This window comes from Anguilla anguilla, chromosome 3 (assembly GCF_013347855.1).
Source record: "Anguilla anguilla isolate fAngAng1 chromosome 3, fAngAng1.pri, whole genome shotgun sequence".
Taxonomy (NCBI): Eukaryota; Metazoa; Chordata; class Actinopteri; order Anguilliformes; family Anguillidae; genus Anguilla; species Anguilla anguilla.
The window spans coordinates 42,608,227-42,629,692 of NC_049203.1; the positions used below are offsets into that span (position 1 = coordinate 42,608,227).

Consider the following 21,466-nt stretch of genomic DNA (forward strand, 5'->3'; position numbering starts at 1 on the left):
TGCACACAGAATGCTCCAAATTAGTTATCTGTCTATGAAATTAAGAATAATAAGGAAATGTCATGTCATACGGGTTGAACGATCAGTTCGTCAAACAAGTCTGGTATGTCTTCTGCAATGAAGAATTAATGTGCACACCTGTACGTGATTAGTTAAATTTGTTGTTTTCAATGAAAACTACTCGTTCTTGTACTCATTCTGCAAACAAATTCATACACAGATATGTGGCCATCACTTCTGGATATTGGCAGATTGTAAGTCCTGGTTCCACCAGGGGAGGCACTGTTGAGCAATGTATGACATTATTGAGAGAACTGACAACCCCCGCCTCCCGCCGGCCCAAGTGAGATGCAGATGATGGCTTATGCATCATCCTGTCAGACTCCCAACCAAAGTTAGCACAGCCATGGTCTAGGTTAGTCAACTAAACACTATTGGCCACAACTGTGGACGTTGTTAACCTGGATCCAGAATGAACATCGTTCATGAGAAAGAAAGTATTTCACACTTTACAGATTGAATCTATGCACTATTTTTAAGCATGCTCATCCGCCCTATATTTTAATCTGCAGGATACTTCAACTTTCTTCCCTCTTGTTCTAGCTACATGACAAACTCAACAGAAGATCAGCTGAATAAAATGGGTAGCACCCTAAACCAGCACTATGAAGAGAAGGTGCGTCCTTGTATTGACCTGATCGATTCCCTGCGCTCCCTGGGGGTGGAGAAGGACCTGGCTCTGCCCGCCATCGCTGTGATCGGAGACCAAAGCTCCGGCAAGAGCTCCGTACTGGAGGCCCTGTCTGGGGTGGCACTGCCCAGGGGGAGTGGTAAGATACACACACATACACACACACTTTTCTAGTTTTTATGCATTGTAAGTACACTGTTTACTCCCTGATTAATGCACACAGTCACACTTTTCAGGTTTTTGTACATAATAACTGACATCTCGTCGTCAAAAGGATAGTAGGCTACTTCTGTATTTCTCTTTGAACACAAATTAAACAATTTAAGATTTTAATTCTTTAAGATGAAAAAGCAAACGTTTGTCTTCAGTCATTTCCTGCACAACAATAAAACAAATGATTACCCTATATTACACACTGGGGAGAGGACTGGTCTTACTGGTCTACTTTCCCATGGTATGTAGTATTCTACAGTATGTAGTATGTAGTATTCTTCTCATGGTATAGTATAACATGTTGTTGGAGAGGAATACAAGTTTGTCCACATTACTTCACATTCGGCTTCGCCAGCCAGTTTACCACACCTGCGCAAGTAGTCATGTGGAATTTTCCGTGCTTTCATCTAGCCATGCAAGAACATTAAAACTACATGTATAATTCCCATTATTGTAATGTAACCCATAAGCATTTTCTTGTAAGATTCTATTATGTTTTATTTGGTTTTTTGTGCACTGTAAAACCAAATGTTTAAGATTTGTACAGTAGCTAAACACTTTTCTATAACACTTTTTAAACACATAATAGCGTTTAGAATTTCAATTTAAACGCATCAGTGTTTCGATTGAAACACTAACATGTTTATTACATTGTAACGAAGGGACATATTTATCCTGGTCAAGGCATCGCACCCTCCTGGTTTGGAAGGTTTCTTTCAGTAGCATAAGCAGGCACCTAGTATTGGGCTTTGCTTTCTTGTACTCCTTCTGCAACTCTTCAGTGTATCTTGTGTACTCTTCCTATGCTTGTTTGTTTTGTGCATTTGTGTGTGTCGCAATGGTGATGGTGTTGGTTATGTTGCTGATAGCATGAATGAGTCTAACGACCTCAGATCAAATCTGAACCGTGCCAGTGCTGACTGTAGCTGGTAGCTCCACACAGGGCGATGCACAATTGGCACCTGCGTCACCCTGGGTATGGGAGCGTTCAGTCGGATTGAGATCCGCGCTTCATTGCTCTTGGGCAACCCGCAAGATGAGGGTGCCGATAAGGGTGCTTGTATTACTGCACGTTAAAGCCGCGTATGTAAGGACTTCCTCTGAAAAACTTTGTGCAAGCTTAGCTCGGTATGTGGTGTGAAAAGAAGCAGCTGCTGGGATAGAACGTTTCAGGGGGAGAACCGTGGATTTCCCAGCTCTTCTGAATTTGCAGGTTGATCTGTGCATGGAACGTGGCTGTAGACAACTGAACATTCCAGATTCGGGTGGTTACTGGATCTTTACACGTTTGGGTGGCAAGTATAAAAAATAAAACCTGCTTGCCCATGGTTCTGTCCCTTCATGCTTCATGCTATCTTCATAGATACCTGGCAAACATCTGATGCCCAGTTGCTCTGTACTCAGAGCTGCTCTCTCGGATGTCTGCATGCTTGGCCGGGTAGAAATGCGCCGCCTTGTCAATCATTTTATTCCATACTAGTTTAGCATTGCCCTGTGCCGTGTTTTGGGACAGAAATGCAGAAAAATGAGGCAGTGTGTGGTCTCCAACTACTATAAAATAGAAGTTATAAGTAGACAACAAAGAGGGCATTGTAAGGACAAGATAAGGACCATGTAAAACCACACGAAGAAAAGATTTCATATTGAACTTATTATGGTTTCGCTCTGTTTTCGGATTTCCTGCCAGTGTCATCCCAACCTCTGCTGTTGCAGATGATCCAGGGCTGTCTGAAAGTTTGATTTAACATTATGAGTCACAACAGCTGAACAGAAACAGGCCGACAAAGCACATTTTAGGCACTTAAGCACTTACTAGTGGTTGGGTCAGTGTTCTCCTGAAGTGCTGCATCTGACCTATCTTTTTGTTGTCGTTGTGCCCTAGTTCATACCCTTCTCTCTAGCCTTCTGAATTGTTACAGGTGTAATCAGTTTTTTGGTTTCAGCTCCACACCTTCAAGACTGACATTGCTCTGGGGTCCATAAGGCGTATAAAGAAATTAATGAAAATAAACAAAAAATAATATTTTTAACATATTAACATGCAACACAAAATAAATAAAATAGAAAAAAGAGAAGTTCATAGGTGGTGGCAATCTGATAATGGTAACTAGCCTGTGTTCGTATGTATACGCAGAGAGTGGCAATTTACAGTGTTGCTCCTGGTAGGTGACCAGAATGTGTTTGTGAGTCTGAGGACATATGCAATGCCATGGCATAGTACTCGACTTCTGCTTTCTCAATAACAAAGATCTTCATTTATTGGTAGACTACAATGTCTTACAATACCACGCTGAGGAACCTCTATGTCAGGGTTCGCCCAGGTCCTTCCGGCATCATCCACTAGATGCCGCCAGTACTCACCCTTCACCTTTTATTTCACCTGTGTCTGTCCTGATTACTCAGCCTCACTAAGTGTCATCTGTTCCACCCGTGTCTTGTTTGGTTTTCTCTATTTATTCCATGTCTTTTGTTCCTGACTTTGCTCAGTCTTGAGTTTTCCTGGACTCTTGTCAAAGCCCTTATTTTGCTTCCTAAAGTTTTGTCTGTTTGGTATTTTGGATAGATTACTTGTTTCTTTGTTACCTGTTTGTTTCCTGTTTAAGGTCTTTGTTTTTGGTGTTACAGCCTTTGTTATTTTGGAGTCTCATCTCTGGGTTATTTTATCTTCCCTTTGTTTAGCCTTGTTCAGTGTTTCTGTTATTTTAATCAATTCGATTAAATCTTTCTTTTTTCCCTGCCACCATCTCTGCCTCAGTCTTGTAGTCTGAACCTGGGTCCACTCAATACACCACCTCACACTTTAACATAGCCTAGTCTGAGCCAGGACTGTCTCCAGCTAACCCATTGTGGGCCTAGTCTAAGCCTATACTGCCCAATGAAAGCTTACAGGGGGCCAACAGTGGCACTTTGATGGGGGCTTTGATGGGCTAACCCACAGTAGGCCAGTATGGGTTTTTCTGTGGGCTAACCCTAGCCCACACTGCCCACAGAAAGCCCATATTGGGCCCACAATGACATGTTTGCTGGCTTGATTCATCTGTAGATGAGTGTCCCTCCTAAAAATGTATACAAGTTGTAAGGATCCAAGCTGCACCCCTTCCTGCTGGTAGCCAGAGGGCGACATAAATCAACACAAATTCTGAATTATGTGATTATATGTTTCACCTGTTTTCAGTTGAGAGCTAATCAGTTGTGGCATTTATTCAGCCTAGTATCATTGATCCTCACTGAGTCTTGAGCCCTAATGCCTGCTGCTCCGTGCTGGCAGAGCTATGATCAGTTGCTTTCTGCGTTGTACATAGCCTCTAGTGTTTGGTTTTTTGTTTTAAGCTTTTTTCGTTTTCGGGTTGCTCATTTGAGTCATTGAAGTCTGTTATTGTTTTCAACTGAATCAAATTCTGTAACTAACAATGGATGAGCAGGAGTAGGTGGAGCGCTAGCAAGCATTAGCTCTAGCTAACAAAGGTCTTATTCACAATAGCACTAAAACCAATTTCAAAAACCGTTTCAGCTTCTTAGAACCGTCAGCTCCACACTACCAGGGGTTTTGGAAATTGGAAACATTTCAAAAATCTTTTTCCTTGTTTTATCCATAATCAAGTACAGGATCGATTTTCGAAACCTAGCTCCCTGTAGAATCATTTTCCTTGCATCACAAATAATGACAGAGTTTCATAGGAATTTCAAATATCTTAACAGTGAAACATTTTTATTTATTTTATTATTATAATAATATTTTATCTATATCACGGCTGCCAATCCTGGTTCAACTTGGACTGAAAATGCGTGTTGCAAACACTTGGAAAGCAACAAATGGGTCCATGTTGTTTATTTTATTTTGTTCAACTGTAAATGTTGCTATGGTTACCAAGTTATGCAAAGGATCAAATATGCTGTCAAGGAAACATGCTGTGTGGACTGCATTCTAAGGTTTCAAAAACCACAGAATGCATTTGAGTAATGTGTATGGACAGGTTAAGCCAGTGAAAACATCTCAACTGGAATGTTTCTGAAACGTTTCTAAACTAAAACCACAAGTGTGTACAAGGCCTAACTAATAGGAGCTGCGGCAGGATGATACATATTATACTGAAATGTAACACTCTTACCTGAAAAATTAATTTTAAACAGTACAATTTGCTCCACTGTTTACCATGCCAGCTATAAGAAAAAGTGCATGAATTATTGTACATGGCTAAGTTAAGTTGGACCTACTATAAATTATTGATCGGTCTTGCAGATAGAGGGTTTGCTAGTGTATTCAGTATAAGTTAGCGTAAGATAGCCAAGTCATAAATTCTGCTGACTACCTAATGTTAGTTACAACTTAAGATACTCTAAATCAGTTAACTAAGACAGCACAATGCAAGTTTCAGCAATCTTGTGGCTTACGTGTAAAAGCAGATCGTGGCCAACTTTAATTTTGCTGAAACTAACTGGTTGTGACGCTGATGTGATCTAAGATATATTAGAAACATTAGGCAGAGCAGTAGAATGCATTAGTTATAGCTTGCTGACTAACTAATAGGAGCTTGTACAGTTGCCCTGAGTTGATGTTTTATATTGATGTGTAAAACTAATGCCTGAACAATTAATGTTGAACATGCATTGTTTTCCATGCCAAGCATAATAAAAGGTCTATGAATTACTGTACCTAGCTAGCTAATTGAGAGCTATTTACTGTAAACTAGATAATTTATTAGCTACGTAAATGGTGTGCTGGCATATTTAGCTTACCTCAGCACAAGCTGTCTAAGTAGCTATCTAAGAGGAGCTGCGGTAGATTGGATAGCAAAACCAAGGAAAAGGACAGCATGTAAAATAATAACTGAAGCACCCATGTGTTACAAAGCTACATTAAATTATTTTTTAAACTTATGATCAACAGTTGTACATATCACTCACCTATAAAAAAAAATGACACATTGATCGGCTTCATCCTGTTTTGTCCATGTGAGCAACAATGTGGTTGATCGTATCTTCCGAGGGGTTTATTATCCCCCATCTCATATGTCCATGTTCATTTTATTAGCTGTATGTATTCTATTTTACTGTACAATAGTTTATTCTTATTTTAGAAATGTGACCAAAAACAGCTTTCTACCACCTGAAGAACATTGCCAAAGTTAAGCCCTTCCTTTCCCAAGAAGATGCAGAAAAGTTAACACACGCATGTATAACTAGTCGTCTTGATTATTGTATTGCCTTACTCACTGGCCTTCCCAGAAAAGTTATTAATAAACTGAGACTGGTTCAAAATGCCACAGCCAGGGTACTTACGAACGCTAAAAAATTTGAACATATTACCCGTTTTAAAATCATCACACTGGCTGCCGGTTGATTTTAGAATCGATTTTAAGGTGCTCTTATTGGTTTTTGAAGCTATGCATGGACTTGCCCCCGACTACATAAATGATCTATTAGTAAAATATATCCCTGTCAGAGCCCTTAGGTCCTCAGATTCACTCCAATTGTCCATTCCACGGTCTAGAACTAAAACCTATGGAGAGGCTGCATTTAGTTCATATGTCCCCAGACTGTGGAATAAGCTTCCTTTGACTATTAGGAAATCTGACTCTGTGGATATTTTTAAGAAAAACCTGAAGACTTACCTCTACAAAAGGGCATTCTCTTAGGAACTGAGAAAAATGTAATTTTTAAATTCTCTTGTTATTTATTTATACATTTATTGTTATGATTGTTTTATGTTATCATTTTATCGCTATTTTACATATATGTGTATTTTATTGTCCTTTTGTGTGTTTTATTGTCAATTTCATCGACTCATTTTTGTAAAGCAGATTGATTGGCACTTTGTGTTCGAAATGCGCTATATAAATAAAGTTTATTATTATTATTATTATTATTTTATTATTATTATTATTATTATTATTTTAATAGTCAATCTCATTTTAAATAACCAGCAAGCTACACTGCATTGCACATGTTGATTACCAAGACAGTAGACATGTGCATTCTCCCTGCAAAAATTGTGTTGTTGATTTGTTCATTGGTCAACCATTTAGATTTTCCATTCATGTAATTACTTTTCTTGACCACAGAGGGAGTGTACACACTGTGAGGCTTGTCACCCACTCACACACACACACACTTTTGTTCACGGAGGGTTTATCCCCGGACTCGATTTCAGGTCCCCACCACAACTCAGGTCCCCTTGCAGTTGATTTGTTTTCGGGTCAGTGTGTACCCATGATATAATGAAAGCAGACACACACACACTCACAGTCATGCACACATACTGCCTCATGCACACACAGATGAAGAAAGGCACATACTGTACATGTGCATGTATGATCACACCTCATGTTTCACTGCGTTCTTTTCCATACTGTGTCTGTTTCTCTCAACCCCAAATTCTCTGCAGGTATTGTGACGAGATGTCCTCTGGAGTTGAAGATGAAGAGGTTGAAAGAGGACGAGGCGTGGCATGGCAAAATCAGCTACAATGGCAAAGAAGAGGAGATCTATGATCCTGCTGATGTGGAGAAAATGATCAGAGAAGGTGTAGATACCCTCCTCTCATTTTTCATGGCATAGTTTTCTCCTCTTTATTCAAAGAAAATGAACGTGTCCCATTTTCTATGGATTTCCTGAAGGTGTATCAATGAAATAAGCTAACCAAACTGTACAGTGAGCTCCATAATGTTTTTTTGTTTTTGATTTTGCTCTTTAATCCCAAATTTCAGATTTATATACAAAAAATAATACGTGGTTAAACTGCAGGTTCACAACTTACATTAAAGGGAATTCTTATGCATTTTGGTTTCACCATGTAGAAATTACAGCACTTCTTATACATACCCTCCCCTAACATTAACATTATACATTACCTAACTAGTTAGCCAAAAAGCCAACTAGCTGTGCAAAAAGGCTACCTAGTTAAACTGGCTAGTGGCTACAATAGGAAATGACATCTGGCTAATTAAACTAGCTACCTGACAAAGGTAACCCAGTTAAGCTTGCTGGATGTGACTATGGTATGGCAAGCCATTTTAGCTTTAATACATTTCTAGAGGATATCACAAATTCAAATTCTAACTAGTTACAATGCAAATTGTTGATATCAGAAATTCAATTGTAACTAGTTATAATGTGTATTTCTGATATCAGAAATTTGATTTTAACTGGTTAAAATGCATATTATTGATATCGGAAATTACATTTTAACTAGTTAAAATGCCAATTCTTGATATCGGAAATTCTATTTTAAGTAGTCAGATTTAAAAGGTTTTTCTCATTCATTTCAATGGGAGGTGGAAATTGACCTAGTTAAAACGCCAATTTCTGATATCAGAAAATCAATTACTGATATAAACAATATAATTTCAACTAGTTACAATACCTATTTATGATATCATGAATTCAATTTTAACTACTTAAAATGGGAATTCTTGATATCAGGAATTCAATTTTAATTAGTTAAAATTGGAATTTTTGATCAATAATAGAATTTTAACTTGTTTTGATTAGAATGTCCTATTTTAACTAGTTAAAATTCCATTCTTGATATCAAAAATGAAAGGTCCCATTGAAATGAATGGAGAAAACACTTGAATTATAACTAGTTACAATTGAATTTCTGATATCAAGAATTTGCATTCTAACTAGTTAGAATTGTATTTGCGATATTCTCTAGAAATGAATTAAAGCTAAAGCGGCTTGCCATACTATGGCACCTAGTTAATTTAGCTAGGTCACAAACCCTTTATTAAAATACAGCTAGATAAACTAGTTGCTCCTTATGGCTGAACTAACTTGTCTTTATGGCTAAAAAGTTGAGCTAGCTGGTCCTTACGTCCAGCTAGTTGAACTATCTACAGACAATATGCTTTGAACAGCAGAAAGGGATGCAAAACTGTTGTTTCTATGTAAAACATTGCCTGTGTTTCTTTTTTTATTGTTGCTTTTATAAATGCACTTAAGCGATTCAAAGTGTATGGGATAAGAATGAGAACCTTGGTTTATTACTCATTTCCGTTGTTGGGATGTCTCTGGGCTCTTCTAGAATTTTACAGATGTTAAAAATGTTAACGTGAAGCCACGTCGCAAGACTGAATTGCCATTTTAACCAGTGAGCAAAATAAAACGTAGCACTTATGACCTAGCTAGTTTAACTAGCTACATTTTTGTGGCACTTAGCTGCCCATAGCAGAAACTAGCTGTGTTCCAAGGGCAGCTAGCTAAATTTTTTGTGCCAGTTGGCACAAACGACTCATTTCATAGCTAGCTATGAACAAGGAACAAATGCCATAAGAGGGGCCATGTTGCTACAATTACGATCTTGTTTTGTTCAGAGGCTCAGGTAGACATTGGTTTCATTTTATCTGAATTAATGCGATTTATTTTTACATTCATGCAAGAAAATTCTTGTGCATCAGAGACAAACAGGCCTACAGTGAAACACTGAGATACACAACATTCTAAAGGAATTTAACATTAGCTAGATATGGCCAATCACAATCTATGTGAAACCCCTGTGCTTCAGCTCAGGACGAGATGGCGGGAGTCGGGGTGGGGATCAGTGATGACCTCATCAGCCTGGAGATCTCTTCCCCTGGTGTCCCTGACCTCACGCTCATCGACCTGCCAGGCATCGCCAGGGTTGCCGTCAAGGGCCAGCCTGAGAACATTGGGGAGCAAGTGAGAGCTCCAGCCCTTTTACATGTATCTGTACATCTGCCCACATCAGCTGTGTTTCTGTATCTGTGGATAAGGAGATGTATATGGTGTCCTCTCCAAATATAGGACACGGACAAAGTGATTAGAACCAAAAATAAGTATAATGAATAGTATCACGAAAAAGTAACAAAGCAAGTTTTGTTTTGGAGACATCCCAGCAAGCAAGTGCCTATCGGTCTGCCACATTTTATATATCTATTGTAACAGTTGTCTGCTTGCTCGCTGGGATATTACATTACACTATACTGAAATAATTGGCAGATGCTCTTATCCAGAGCAACGAACAGTAGTGGAGATGTTCATTTTATACTTAAAAGTACTACTATTAGCCAAGTAGATAGGAAAGGATTAGCAAAGTTACAATGATTGCACAATAACGCTTCTTTTCAGATCAAGAGACTGATCAGGAAGTTCATCACAAAGCAGGAGACCATAAATTTGGTGGTGGTGCCCTGCAATGTTGACATAGCAACAACCGAGGCCCTGCAGATGGCACAGGAAGTGGACCCTGAGGGAGACAGGACTCTGGGTATGCGAATTTGAATCACCATGGCGTGTTTCAGCTTTAGTCCAGGCATTTTGTGTAAACGTGAGCAGTATGATGTTTGAATAAAGTTTTGATAGTACTGGTGACCTGTGGTTTCCTGAGCCACCTTATACAGTGTTAACTGAGCACTTTGCAAACAGTATTAATGTCTACAGTAAGGTGCCCCCCAACAAAACTGCCCTCTTTATCTGACCACATAGTCATCCTCTACACTTTGATTCCACTTACCTCTGCTTGTGAGAGCTGCGTTCTTTATTAACTTACCTGGTTAAACAGTGGTACAATAGATAATAGAAAAGTAAGGGGGATGTTTTAAGGAAGAAAACACATCCACCTTTACAGGGTTACATAGTCTCCTTCTTTGCTGACATCCCTGCCTTCTCTTTCTCATTTTTGTATTTGCTAATGTGGGCAGGTATCCTGACCAAGCCAGATCTGGTCGACAAGGGCACAGAAGAAGCAGTAGTGGACATTGTCCACAATGAGGTCATCCATTTGACTAAGGGTTACATGATCGTGAAGTGCCGGGGTCAGAAGGACATCATCGACAGGGTATCCCTGAGCGAGGCAACTGACAAGGAGACGGCCTTCTTCCAAGACCACGCCCATTTCAGGTCAGTCATCTGGCTGAATTTGTACTTTTCATGGCAACAGATTTCTGCCTTCTCTATTTCAAAATCACAGACATTTACTTGAGTGTTCCCTGCCGAGCATTAGTCTACCCTCTTTAAATAAATAAAAAATAATAATTTGGCTGGGTCTTTTCTGCAGTACCCTGTTGGATGAAGGCTTTGCCACCATCCCCATGTTAGCAGAGAAACTGACTTTGGAGCTGGTGCACCACATTGAGGTAGGAGTACTCTCACTGCCACCCCAGAGAGAAGAACAACAAACTAATAACAGGCTCTAATTTTTTACTCTTACCATTTGAGTCCTGTTCTAACAGTGACTTTCTGCTGTGCCTTATCTTATTCTCCCAGCAAACTGACCACAGTGTCAGTTTTCCTGGTGTTCAGCCTTATACTACTAATGGTGAAAGCACACATCCGGGCACATGGACAAGTGGAAGATACAGTGACCACTCACTTGGGTGTGTTTCCATTACCTGTAGAAATCGCTGCCTAGGTTGGAGGAGCAGATCGAGGCTAAGGTGGCAGAGACCCAAGCAGATTTGGAGAGGTACGGGGATGGACCTCCCACAGAGCCTGCAGAGAGGATGTATTTCCTGATCAATGTGAGTTTGGGTTCACCGGGTTACCAGTAATTACACTGGGAGTGCTGTGAGTTGTAATGAGGCAGGGTAACTGTTTCTGAGGCTTGTTCACCATCACTGTGGGATGACTGTCAGGGCATGCAGGAGCATACTTACGACAAGCTTATTACCAAATACAGACATAGACACACAAAGCAGTTAGATTTGATGTGTGTATGAATGTAAATGTCAAACTCTGAAGGATGAGCTGACACTGCAATGTGTAGTGACCAGAAAATAGTTAACATTTAATATGTAAATAAATCATGTCTGTGTATTTTATATATAGCAGAACCTTGAGATTCAAACACATATGAATGTAGGTTATGGAATAGCCCTCATGAACAAAATCACGTGATAAGAACATTTCCATTAACGTTAAATTATCACAGGTGAAAAGAATATGTCCCATGAACTGGGAAAATTTCCACAAGAAAAGAAAATCTTCACGTTAATTACATATGATCGCATATGATTGGCTTGTTTCACATGTGAGCTACAATTTACTCATGTGAAAACAAAATGTGTCATGAAATTATGAACTTTACATCTTCAAATGGGAATTCCACATGGGACTTTTCCAAATGTAAACTACAATTTTCACGTGTGAAAACAAAACGTGAATTGAAATAAATAGCATTGGTTACCTTTTCTCGCTCTCATCTTATAAGTGGGGTTATTTTTATATTTCACATGTGTACTCACATGTTGGGGTGTTCACATGTGCTTCTCACATGTGATTTTTTCTTAATAGTAAATACGTTTTTTATTGTATAGTATAGTGCACCTACATCTTATGCATTTTCATTACTGCTAATATTTTTAAATTATCGAATAAAAACTACGAGGTTGGTATCTTTGGTATCCCTCTAAGGTTCTACTTATGTATACAGTTAAATGCAAAATGTTGGTACTGTATTCCAGCACATTGGATTTGAAATAAAACAACAAAGAGAGGTTAAAGTGCAGACTGTCTACTTTAATTTGAGGTTATTTACATAGAGTGACCATTGGTACTCCATGTGGCTGCGTAAATCAAGTGAATGCACAAATATTTAACAACTGAAAAGTCAACAAGTAATGTTTTTCCGTGTTCTTCTTGTGGTGTGTTTAACAAGAGTTCAAATATTTGATCTGCATGATCTTTACAGAGTTTTCTCTGGGTCTTGACAGACACATGAATACTGATGTGTATTTCCAAGATTGTCAAATAATTATCCATTTTTATTTATGTCATTATTGTGATTATTTAATTTGGATCAATATTGTGACTAACCATTATGATGTTTTTTATTATAGTGTATTTTTTATATACATAATAATAATCTTTAACGCTGTAATCTTGGCATTGTATGCTTGTTTGTACTTGCCTCTGTGTGTAACATACAGGAGGGGGTGCGTGCATAACCCACTCATCGAAGCAAAGGATTTACAACCAAGTACTAAATACAACAACTCATTTCAGATTATATTAATGTCTACAGTTACTTTTTCTCCCCTAAATTGGGGGGACTATGTACAAAAATGGCTGTAATTCCTTGACGGATTACCCAGTACGGATGTCAATACCCTTACAGTCTTCACTTTAACCTCATATTCATAGTTTTATTTCAAATCCAGTGTACTCACGTACAGAGCTAAGACAGCAGCAATTGTGTCACCGTCCCAATATTTTGGCATTTAATATATTTGTATATACCAGGCTAAGATTATTCCAGTCTTTACATTTTCTTGTCTTGCTGCAACACGCTACTCTTTTCTTCCTTGTAAACATCAGTTAGGTAGCTGATACTAGTGCAGTGTTGCCGTTGTGTGTGATGTCTGCAAGATGCTGAGTCTTCAAAACATTTTATTTTCTGAATACTTCTCCCCACCCCCCATTCCCACACCCCATACACACACAGAAAGTGGCAGCATTCAATCAGGACATCATCAACCTGACCATTGGGGAGGAGCTGAAGAATGGGTACAAGCTCAATCTCTTCTCTGACCTGAGGGCTGAGTTTGGAGAGTGGAAGGGACAGCTCGATGTTTCTGGATACAGCTGTGAGTGCGCCTTGTTCTATGTGAGCGTGAGGTTTCCTTAACGCTAAAATGGACAGTCATTCCCTGACTTGTATCAGAACGCAGTTATCGATTCAGATTAATGAGCCACAGACAGTGTATGGTGGGTCTGCTGTTCTTCCATCAATGCACTGTTCACAATTAGGGTCAGTAAAACAATGTAAAAAATAACAAACCCTGAACTGAAAACAAATTTCAATGTAGCATGGAACCCCTATTATCTCCCAGAATTTCAACAATTACTGCATCTATACAGCATGCGAGCATTTGTCATGGATCATACCATGATAGCGTAGTCTATGGATAAAGCTATCTTCCAAATGAATAAATGACTGATGATAATAATAATATTTCATTTTTACTAATTGATTGATAAAGTAATAATTGATTTTTCAGTTCAAATGCGGGTTGATGAGGAAGTGAATGACTTTGAGGCCAATTACCGTGGGAGGGAGCTTCCTGGCTTCATCAACTACAAGACCTTTGAGGTTCTGGTGAAAGACCAGCTCAAAAAGCTGGAAGAGCCTGCTGTGAAGAAACTGAAGAGGGTCACAGGTGACACTGTCCACGTATCAGCAACCAACAGTGAAGGCTAAAAAAAAGAAACAAGTCACTGTTGCCTAATGATTGATTGATTGATTTTATTTTTTGGGTTAAAATATGTACACATTGTACAGCTCAGAGGATAACATGTTTAAGTGTTCAGCACTTGTTTCCAACACGGTCCTCGATGGAATATTATAAATCTTCCACAATCATTGTGATAGCATTCGTCAGCACATATACGTAAATCAGCAGTGCAAACCAGAAAACCATAAATACTTTATAGATACTTTTCACAGCCAATAATTAAACAACTTCTATAACCATGCAATGCTATAGTATTACAGCCCACCATCCAACTTCCTCCATAGAAAACCTGTAACCTCTTTTTTGTCAGCTTAACATGCATTGGAAGGCTGTTCCACAGTACAATTCTGGTATAAAGAAATGAGCTGCATTTCACACTATTTAGTCTGGGTACTTTACAGTTACATATACTGGCTATTGTGTTGTGGTCATGTTGAGTAACAACCATCACAATTTGTGAACTCAGGTACTCAGGTGTTGTACCGTTAACAATGATATACAAGTGGCTGAGTTTTAGCTGCTCCACCGGTAGCAAGCCCAGTGCTTTGAATTCATTTGCGCAAACGTGCTGTTTGGAGCATTTAGCAAGTATCGAATTATGTTATTTTTCACTACCTGCATCTTGTTTTTCAGATTTTTTGACAGACCACCACACCACACAGAGAAGGCATAATCAAAACGGCACTGTATTAAAGTTGCCACAAGCTGCTTTTTGTTTTTAAGATCAAACCGCCTTGTTCTGCAGTGTAGAAATATGACACTGTGTACAGTTGTAGCTGCAATGGATTCACCTGTTAATCACTGGTCCATCTGTACTCATAAATATGTGGCTGATGATTTAGGCACAATTATGAAGACAGCAGCAGGTCAATTGTGCCCTATAGTGAATCAAAGCTGAGCACCACACAAAACAGTACACTTAAATGTGTGTGGTCCTGATAAGACACTGGGTTGTGGATAATGTGGATGCTAAACACAGATCTGACTGGCCAGAGGGGCAGCGCATAATTGGCCATGGCGTTGCCCAGGGAGGCATGGTTTCAGTCTGCGGAACTATCCTTGCTTCATTTCATTCACGTCTGCAATGCCAGTAGTTTTGTCTCTGCTGTTGCTTAGTGCCAGCTATGCATGAAATGCACTCCTCCCACACAATGACTGCACAACTCAACTGGTGGACTCAGAGGGAAGAAACATTGCATATCAAATATTATTTTTCACATTACTTTGTGGCTTAATCACCTTAAAGGAAAAGCTCATGTTTTATGCAAATATAATTATTCCTGAAGCTTTCATAGATCATTTATAATGCCTTGATTATCATGGCATTACATGTCTATTAGCAATTCAAAGCATGGGTGCTAGACCTTTTGGTTAGAAGGTTGACCATAAGTTAAGGGATACTCATGTATTACGAAACTTGAGAGCAGCATTTTACATGACGTGAATTCTTTTTTTTTATAAATGTAATGCCAATAGGTGCACTAAAACTGTTCTGAATTATTTTTACAGACATTGTGAGAAAGGGATTTGTGCAGATGGCGCAAAACCATTTTAACGGGTTCCCAAATCTGCTCAAATCTGTCAAGGTATATTACATTTCGATATGGATTTTTATTATTTGTCTTCTCTTTCATTTCAGTGCTGTAGAATCATAATTTTTGTGGCACCAGATTATTTCAGTGTAGCAATACTTTCGTTCTGTGGAGCATCAAAGCCATCAAAAGAGTTTGTACATTCACATTGAAATTTACATTTTGATATTCTGAAAGCTATGGTTCATTTACAAAGGAGTCACTTATTAAATGCTGTTTGTGCAGTAGTCTTTAATATGAAAGGAAGCAATTAAGCATCTGACTAAAAGCAAGAACTGCAGTGTGACACTGGCAATCAAAGCTACAACCTGTTACAAAGTCACAAACTCCTTAGCCATTATGGCCAAGCAAGCAGTCGCATCTCAGACAGCCGTCAGCCCGCCAGCATTGAGCAAATCGGCACTAAAGTGGTCCGCTTGTGGCAGGACCGCTCACCAGATAATCTCTTAACAGCTGATGATCAGCTCGACTGCCTTGCCTCAACTGGACTGACAGCTGTGTTGGTGCTAGTGGGCCCTGTCATGTTTTTTAGCCGGGGGAGGGCTGTCACCAGGAAACCCATTTCAGCAGCATAACCGTCTGACTTCCTCACACTCAGGCCAAAATAGAAGCCATCAAGCTGGACAGAGAGTCCAGTGCAGAGTCCATGCTGAGGACCCAGTTCAGGATGGAGCTGATCGTCTACACCCAGGACAGCACCTACAGCCACAGCCTGGATGAAGAGAAACCCAGCACAGCGACGCCAGACAAGAAGAACAAGACAGGCAGCTTGGTCTACCAGGCTGACTACCATATCACACTGAAGGAAATGGCATCGCATCTCAAGGCCTATTACAGAGTGGGTGTGGCCAGGGTTGAAAAGGGTGGGACCGAACAACATGTTTCTCGTTTGTGAATGAAATAATTTGGCCAAATGTCGCTATGTAGTATTTATGCAAGAAGCATCTACAATTTATTCCAGTCTTGGTTTGTGAAATGTTTCCCCTGGCTCCACAATTAAGTTGGACTGCCAGTACAGGTATATGTTTAGTTTTTTATTCTGTTACATTTGCTAGAAAATCTGTTTTTTTTATTTGATGACCATTACATTTTACATTGATGTAAATGTGTTAATGTTCCAGACATATTGCTTCAGTGATTTCAGCATTTGCTAAAAGGATGCATGAAAAATGGAAAATTTTGGGTGGTGCGCATCACATCATAGCTGTGCTTTAAGTTTACACCATGCTGAATGTACTGATGGATTTTAAGGCCTGGATGAATTCAGATTGAGCTTCTTTCTTCCAAGCAACATCAGCAATTTTCAGTCTGAGATTAGAGCCAACCGCCCACAGGTTTTTAGACCAAGTTTAGACCAGCATGAGTTTACACTATGCTGAATTCATGGATGTGATTTTAAGGTCTGGATGAATTCAGATGAATTTAGAGCTGACTACCCACAGGTTTATAGACCAAGCAGTCCACACCCCTCATAAACCCCTGGGTTTTCTTTCCAAGCTCATGACTCCTCTCATAGCAGGTCCTGCCTACCTTCTGTCACATGACCTCATCGTGTGTCCCCCCTAGATTGCCAGCCAGCGCCTAGCCGACCAAATCCCGCTGGTCATCCGCTACCTGATGCTACAAGAGTCTGCTGCGCAGCTACAGAGGGAGATGCTGCAGATGCTGCAGGACAAGGAGAATGTGGAGCTGCTGCTGAAGGAGGACTACGACATCGGGAGCAAGAGAGCCGCTTTGCAGAGTCGCCTGAAGCGCCTGACTCAGGCACGCAGCTACCTGCTGGAGTTTTAAATATGTGGCCTATATCCCCTCCATCAGGAGTCAAGACCAGGGGTGTCCATTTTAAGTAATGAAGTGCTGCAGTGTAAATGAAGCGTTTGTGCATTCTTTTCAATCAACATCCAGTATATGATCTGGATAAGCTACAAGTTGTAACGGTACGGGTGCTGGGACCCAGGCGCAGAGTGGAAAAAAACACGAAACTCAAAAGGGAGAAAATTAACAAAGACTTTACTTACAGAAAATTAACAAAGACTTTACTTACAGGAAGGCAAACAAACAGGGAACAGAAAAGGACACGAAGGGCAAAAACACAAACTCAAAAAATCTAAATAAGGCAAACAAACAGGGAACAGAAAGGACACGAAGGGCAAAAACACAAACTCAAAAAATATCTAAATAAAACAGAAAACAAGAGGAACTCAAACATGGGCAGGGCAGAACACAGGCAGGTAGAGGACAAGGGCAGGTCAAACAAAACACAGGCAGGTATAATCGGTGGTTTGCAAACAGACATCGGAAACAAACACAAGGAACCAGCACCCGAGTCAAGGGGACAAAGAACTTAAATAGACAAGGGGTAACAAGACACAGGTGAACTCAAAAAACAATCAAACCAGAAGGAGGGGATAACAAGACACAGGTGAACTCAAAAAACAATAAAACCAGAAGGAGGGGATAAGACACAGGTGGGAACAATGATGGGATAACGAGACAATTGAAAACAATCATACAATTAACAGGGGGGGAGCAGGACACAAAACAGAAGTGCCGCCATCTGGCGGCCCAACAAGGGAAACACAGACAGGAAAACAGGACCATGACACAAGTACTCTTAAGTAAGCACTTAAGTGTTAAAATGCACCAAAACACAAAAAGACTGCAGTTCTTCAGCATCGAGCCTGACACTCCTGGTATAGACATGTACAGCAAGAACTGTTTTGGTTATTAACTGACTGTTATGAAACTGCTATTATAAATGAAGTGTCTTGCTATACATGTCTATACATGTATCTTGCTATTTTGTTTGAAGTTGACTTCTGTATTTGCATACTTATTAAGGTCTTGGGGTGTACAAGTTTCAGCGTTATAGTATTTTGAATTAGATTTCCAAGCAGTTTGTCAGTTGTCAATTGTTGCTATTCTTTCCCCCAAAATAAAAAAGTTTTACTTGCCAAGTGTTTTCATTCTTGTGCACTCAACTGTCACTGTCAACCATGTCAATTGTAATTACAGTTGAGGCCAAAGATTTACATACACCTAGGCATGGTAAATGATAATGGACTGCATTTATATAGCGCTTTTATCCAAAGCACTATACAATTGATGCCTCTCATTCACCCATTCACACACACCCACACACCAACGGTGAAAGGCTGCCATGCAAGGTACCAGTCAACTCATTGGGAGCAATTAGGGGTTAGGTGTCTTGCTCAAGGACACTTTGACACGCCCAGAGCGGAGGATCAAACCGGCAACAGACAACTGCTCTTACCTATGAGCTATGTTACCCCTGCAGATAGGCTAAAGATATTCAAACTCAGTTTTCACAACTCTGCACAATTCATGTTCCCATACATTTCTTTTGGCAAGTCAATTAGGGCATCTACTTTGTTCACATCAGAGGTCATTTTAAAACAATCGATTAGAGACAGATTTATTTCAGCTTTAATTCTCTATATCAGAATTCCAGTGAGTCAAAAGTTTACATACACCAAGTTGACTGTCTCCTTAAACAGTCTGGAAGATTCCAGAAATCGATGTAATTACTTTTTAGAAGCTTTTGATTGGCCAACTCATAATTAGGAGTTAATTGGCACCCGTAGCTGTATTTAAGGGCTTACCTTTAGAGTCACTGCCTTTTAGCCCTTGATACCATGGGAAAATCCAATCAACTCAGCCAAGACCTCAGAAAAAAAATAGTAAACCTCCACAAGTCCGGTTCCACCTTAGGAGCAATTTCCAAACAACTGAAGGTATCATGAACATCTGTACAACCAACTGTATGCAAATGTAAAAACCTTGGGACGACACAGAAACTGCATTGTTCAGGAAGGAGACACAAATGAACTCCCAGGGCTGAACGAACTTTTGTCCAAAAGGTTCAACTGAACCTCAAGACAACAACAAAGGAACTGGTGAAGGAGTTGGAGGCATCAGGTATCAAAGCATCTACATCCACCATTAAGAGAATCCTACATCACTATGGCCTGAAAGGCTGTCGTGCAAGGAAGTCTGCAGGTGATCACCTAGCCCTTTGGAGGAGTGTTCTCTGGTCAGATTTGACCATAATGATCAGCGCTATGTATGGAGGAGAAAGGGTGAGGCTTTTAATCCGAAAAACACCATCCCAACTGTGAAGCAACATAGCTCACAGTTGGGAGCATAGGGGGGCGACATAGCTCAGGAGGTAAGACCGATTGTCTGGCAGTCGGAGGGTTGCTGGTTCAAACTCCGCCCTGGGCCTGTCGAAGTGTCCTTGAGCAAGACACCTAACCCCTAACCCCTAACTGCTCTGGCGAGGCATCAATTGTAAAGCGCTTTGGATAAAAGCGCTGTATAAATGCAGTCCATTAAGTATGGGGGTGGCAGCATCATGGTCTGTGGATGTTTTGCTGGAAAAGGGACTGGTGCACTTCAGAAAATAGATGGCATCATGAGGAAGGAGGATTATCTAGAAATACTGAAGCAACACCTCAAGACATTAGCTAGAATGTTAAAACTTGGTCACAACTGGGTCTTTCAGCAGGACAATTATCCTAAGCATATATCCACAGTTGCAACAAAATGACTTAAAGACAACAAAGTGAAAGTATTGGAGTGGCCATCACAAAGGCCTGACCTGAATTCCATAGAAAATTTGTGTACTGAAATGAAAAAGCATGTCCAATCAAGGAAGCCTACAAACCTGACTGAGTTATACCAGTTTTGTCAGGAGGAATGGGCAAAAATTCTGGCAAAGTATTGTGAGAAACTTGTGGAAAGCTACCAAACTTGTGGAAAGTTAAACAATTAAAAGGCAATGCCACCAAATACTAACAAAGTGTATGTAAACTTTTAACCACTGGAAATCTGAAATAGTACATCAAAGCTGAAATAAATCTCCCTCTTAGCTATTATTTTGAAATTACCTCTTATGGAAATGAAGTAGATACCCTTAATTGACTTAACACATGAAATATATGGTAACATGACATGTGTGGAGTTGTGAAAAATTGGGTTTGAATGTCTTTAGCCTAGGTGTATGTAAACTTTTGGCCTCTACTGTTTCTGTCCAAAGTACAAGCCAATGAACCTCTGCTGAACTACCAATTTTTTTACCACAAAAATATGAGTGATACATAATTGAATACTATTTTTCACATATTCAACAGTATTTAACCAACACTGGCCTCTGTATGGGACTGTGTATAGGCAGAATTATGTTCATGTTTAATGTTTCATTATTTTCATAATGATGATATTGATTATTATCAATATTAATACTGCTGCATTTTAATCGCACAGAGCACATACAATCTAAATTTAGGAAACTAAATTGCAATTCCCAGCGCCATCTGGATGCAGGAGAGTGTAAACAAGCAGGTACTCTCTTCTGAAGCATGTGATGTCACCAGCTGCTTTCTTTCACTCTATAAGCCACACACGCAATGTGCACACAGATATGAGTCAGAAGACAAAGCAAAGTCTCGATTGACTCATGGATTTTGCTAGAGTGTAATGAGACGTGTATCCCGGCCGGCCCTAACTATACAGTAAAATGTGCAGTTTTAATTCAACTTTTAAAAGATGACATTTGGTCCCGTATTCTAGAGTTGGACTAAATGTTGGCTGTCCAGAGTTGAATTAACACAAGACATTTCACTGTGTAACTTGGTGGAGGGGGCCCAATGTGAGATCTTTTCACAGGGCCCTAAATCCCTGGTGGCACCCCTGTCACAATACCCCATACATTTGACAAGTAAAGCCAGGAGGAAGGTCTGGAAGGTCATTGACGT

General features: G+C 39.8%; 1 protein-coding gene across 2 annotated transcripts in view; it reads left to right on the plus strand.

Moving 5' to 3' along the window:
• Positions 1-18,643, plus strand: part of LOC118222908 (interferon-induced GTP-binding protein Mx3-like) — a 21,076-nt gene extending 2,433 nt beyond the window's left edge. The window contains exons 2-14 of one of the 2 annotated variants that reach the window (XR_004764355.1): positions 604-830; positions 7,290-7,427; positions 9,411-9,565; positions 9,995-10,133; positions 10,567-10,765; positions 10,923-11,001; positions 11,263-11,385; positions 13,308-13,449; positions 13,864-14,022; positions 15,607-15,683; positions 16,288-16,527; positions 17,256-17,618; positions 18,299-18,643. Coding sequence is in view for 1 of the 2 variants with exons in the window: in XM_035408840.1 (XP_035264731.1) it covers positions 608-830; positions 7,290-7,427; positions 9,411-9,565; positions 9,995-10,133; positions 10,567-10,765; positions 10,923-11,001; positions 11,263-11,385; positions 13,308-13,449; positions 13,864-14,022; positions 15,607-15,683; positions 16,288-16,527; positions 17,256-17,480 (1,899 nt within the window). In the remaining variant the exon portion in view is untranslated. Of the gene's footprint in view, positions 1-603; positions 831-7,289; positions 7,428-9,410; positions 9,566-9,994; positions 10,134-10,566; positions 10,766-10,922; positions 11,002-11,262; positions 11,386-13,307; positions 13,450-13,863; positions 14,023-15,606; positions 15,684-16,287; positions 16,528-17,255; positions 17,679-18,298 lie in introns of those variants that run through there. The other variant, XM_035408840.1, reaches the window with a different exon arrangement.
• The last annotated feature ends 2,823 nt before the right edge of the window (positions 18,644-21,466 follow it).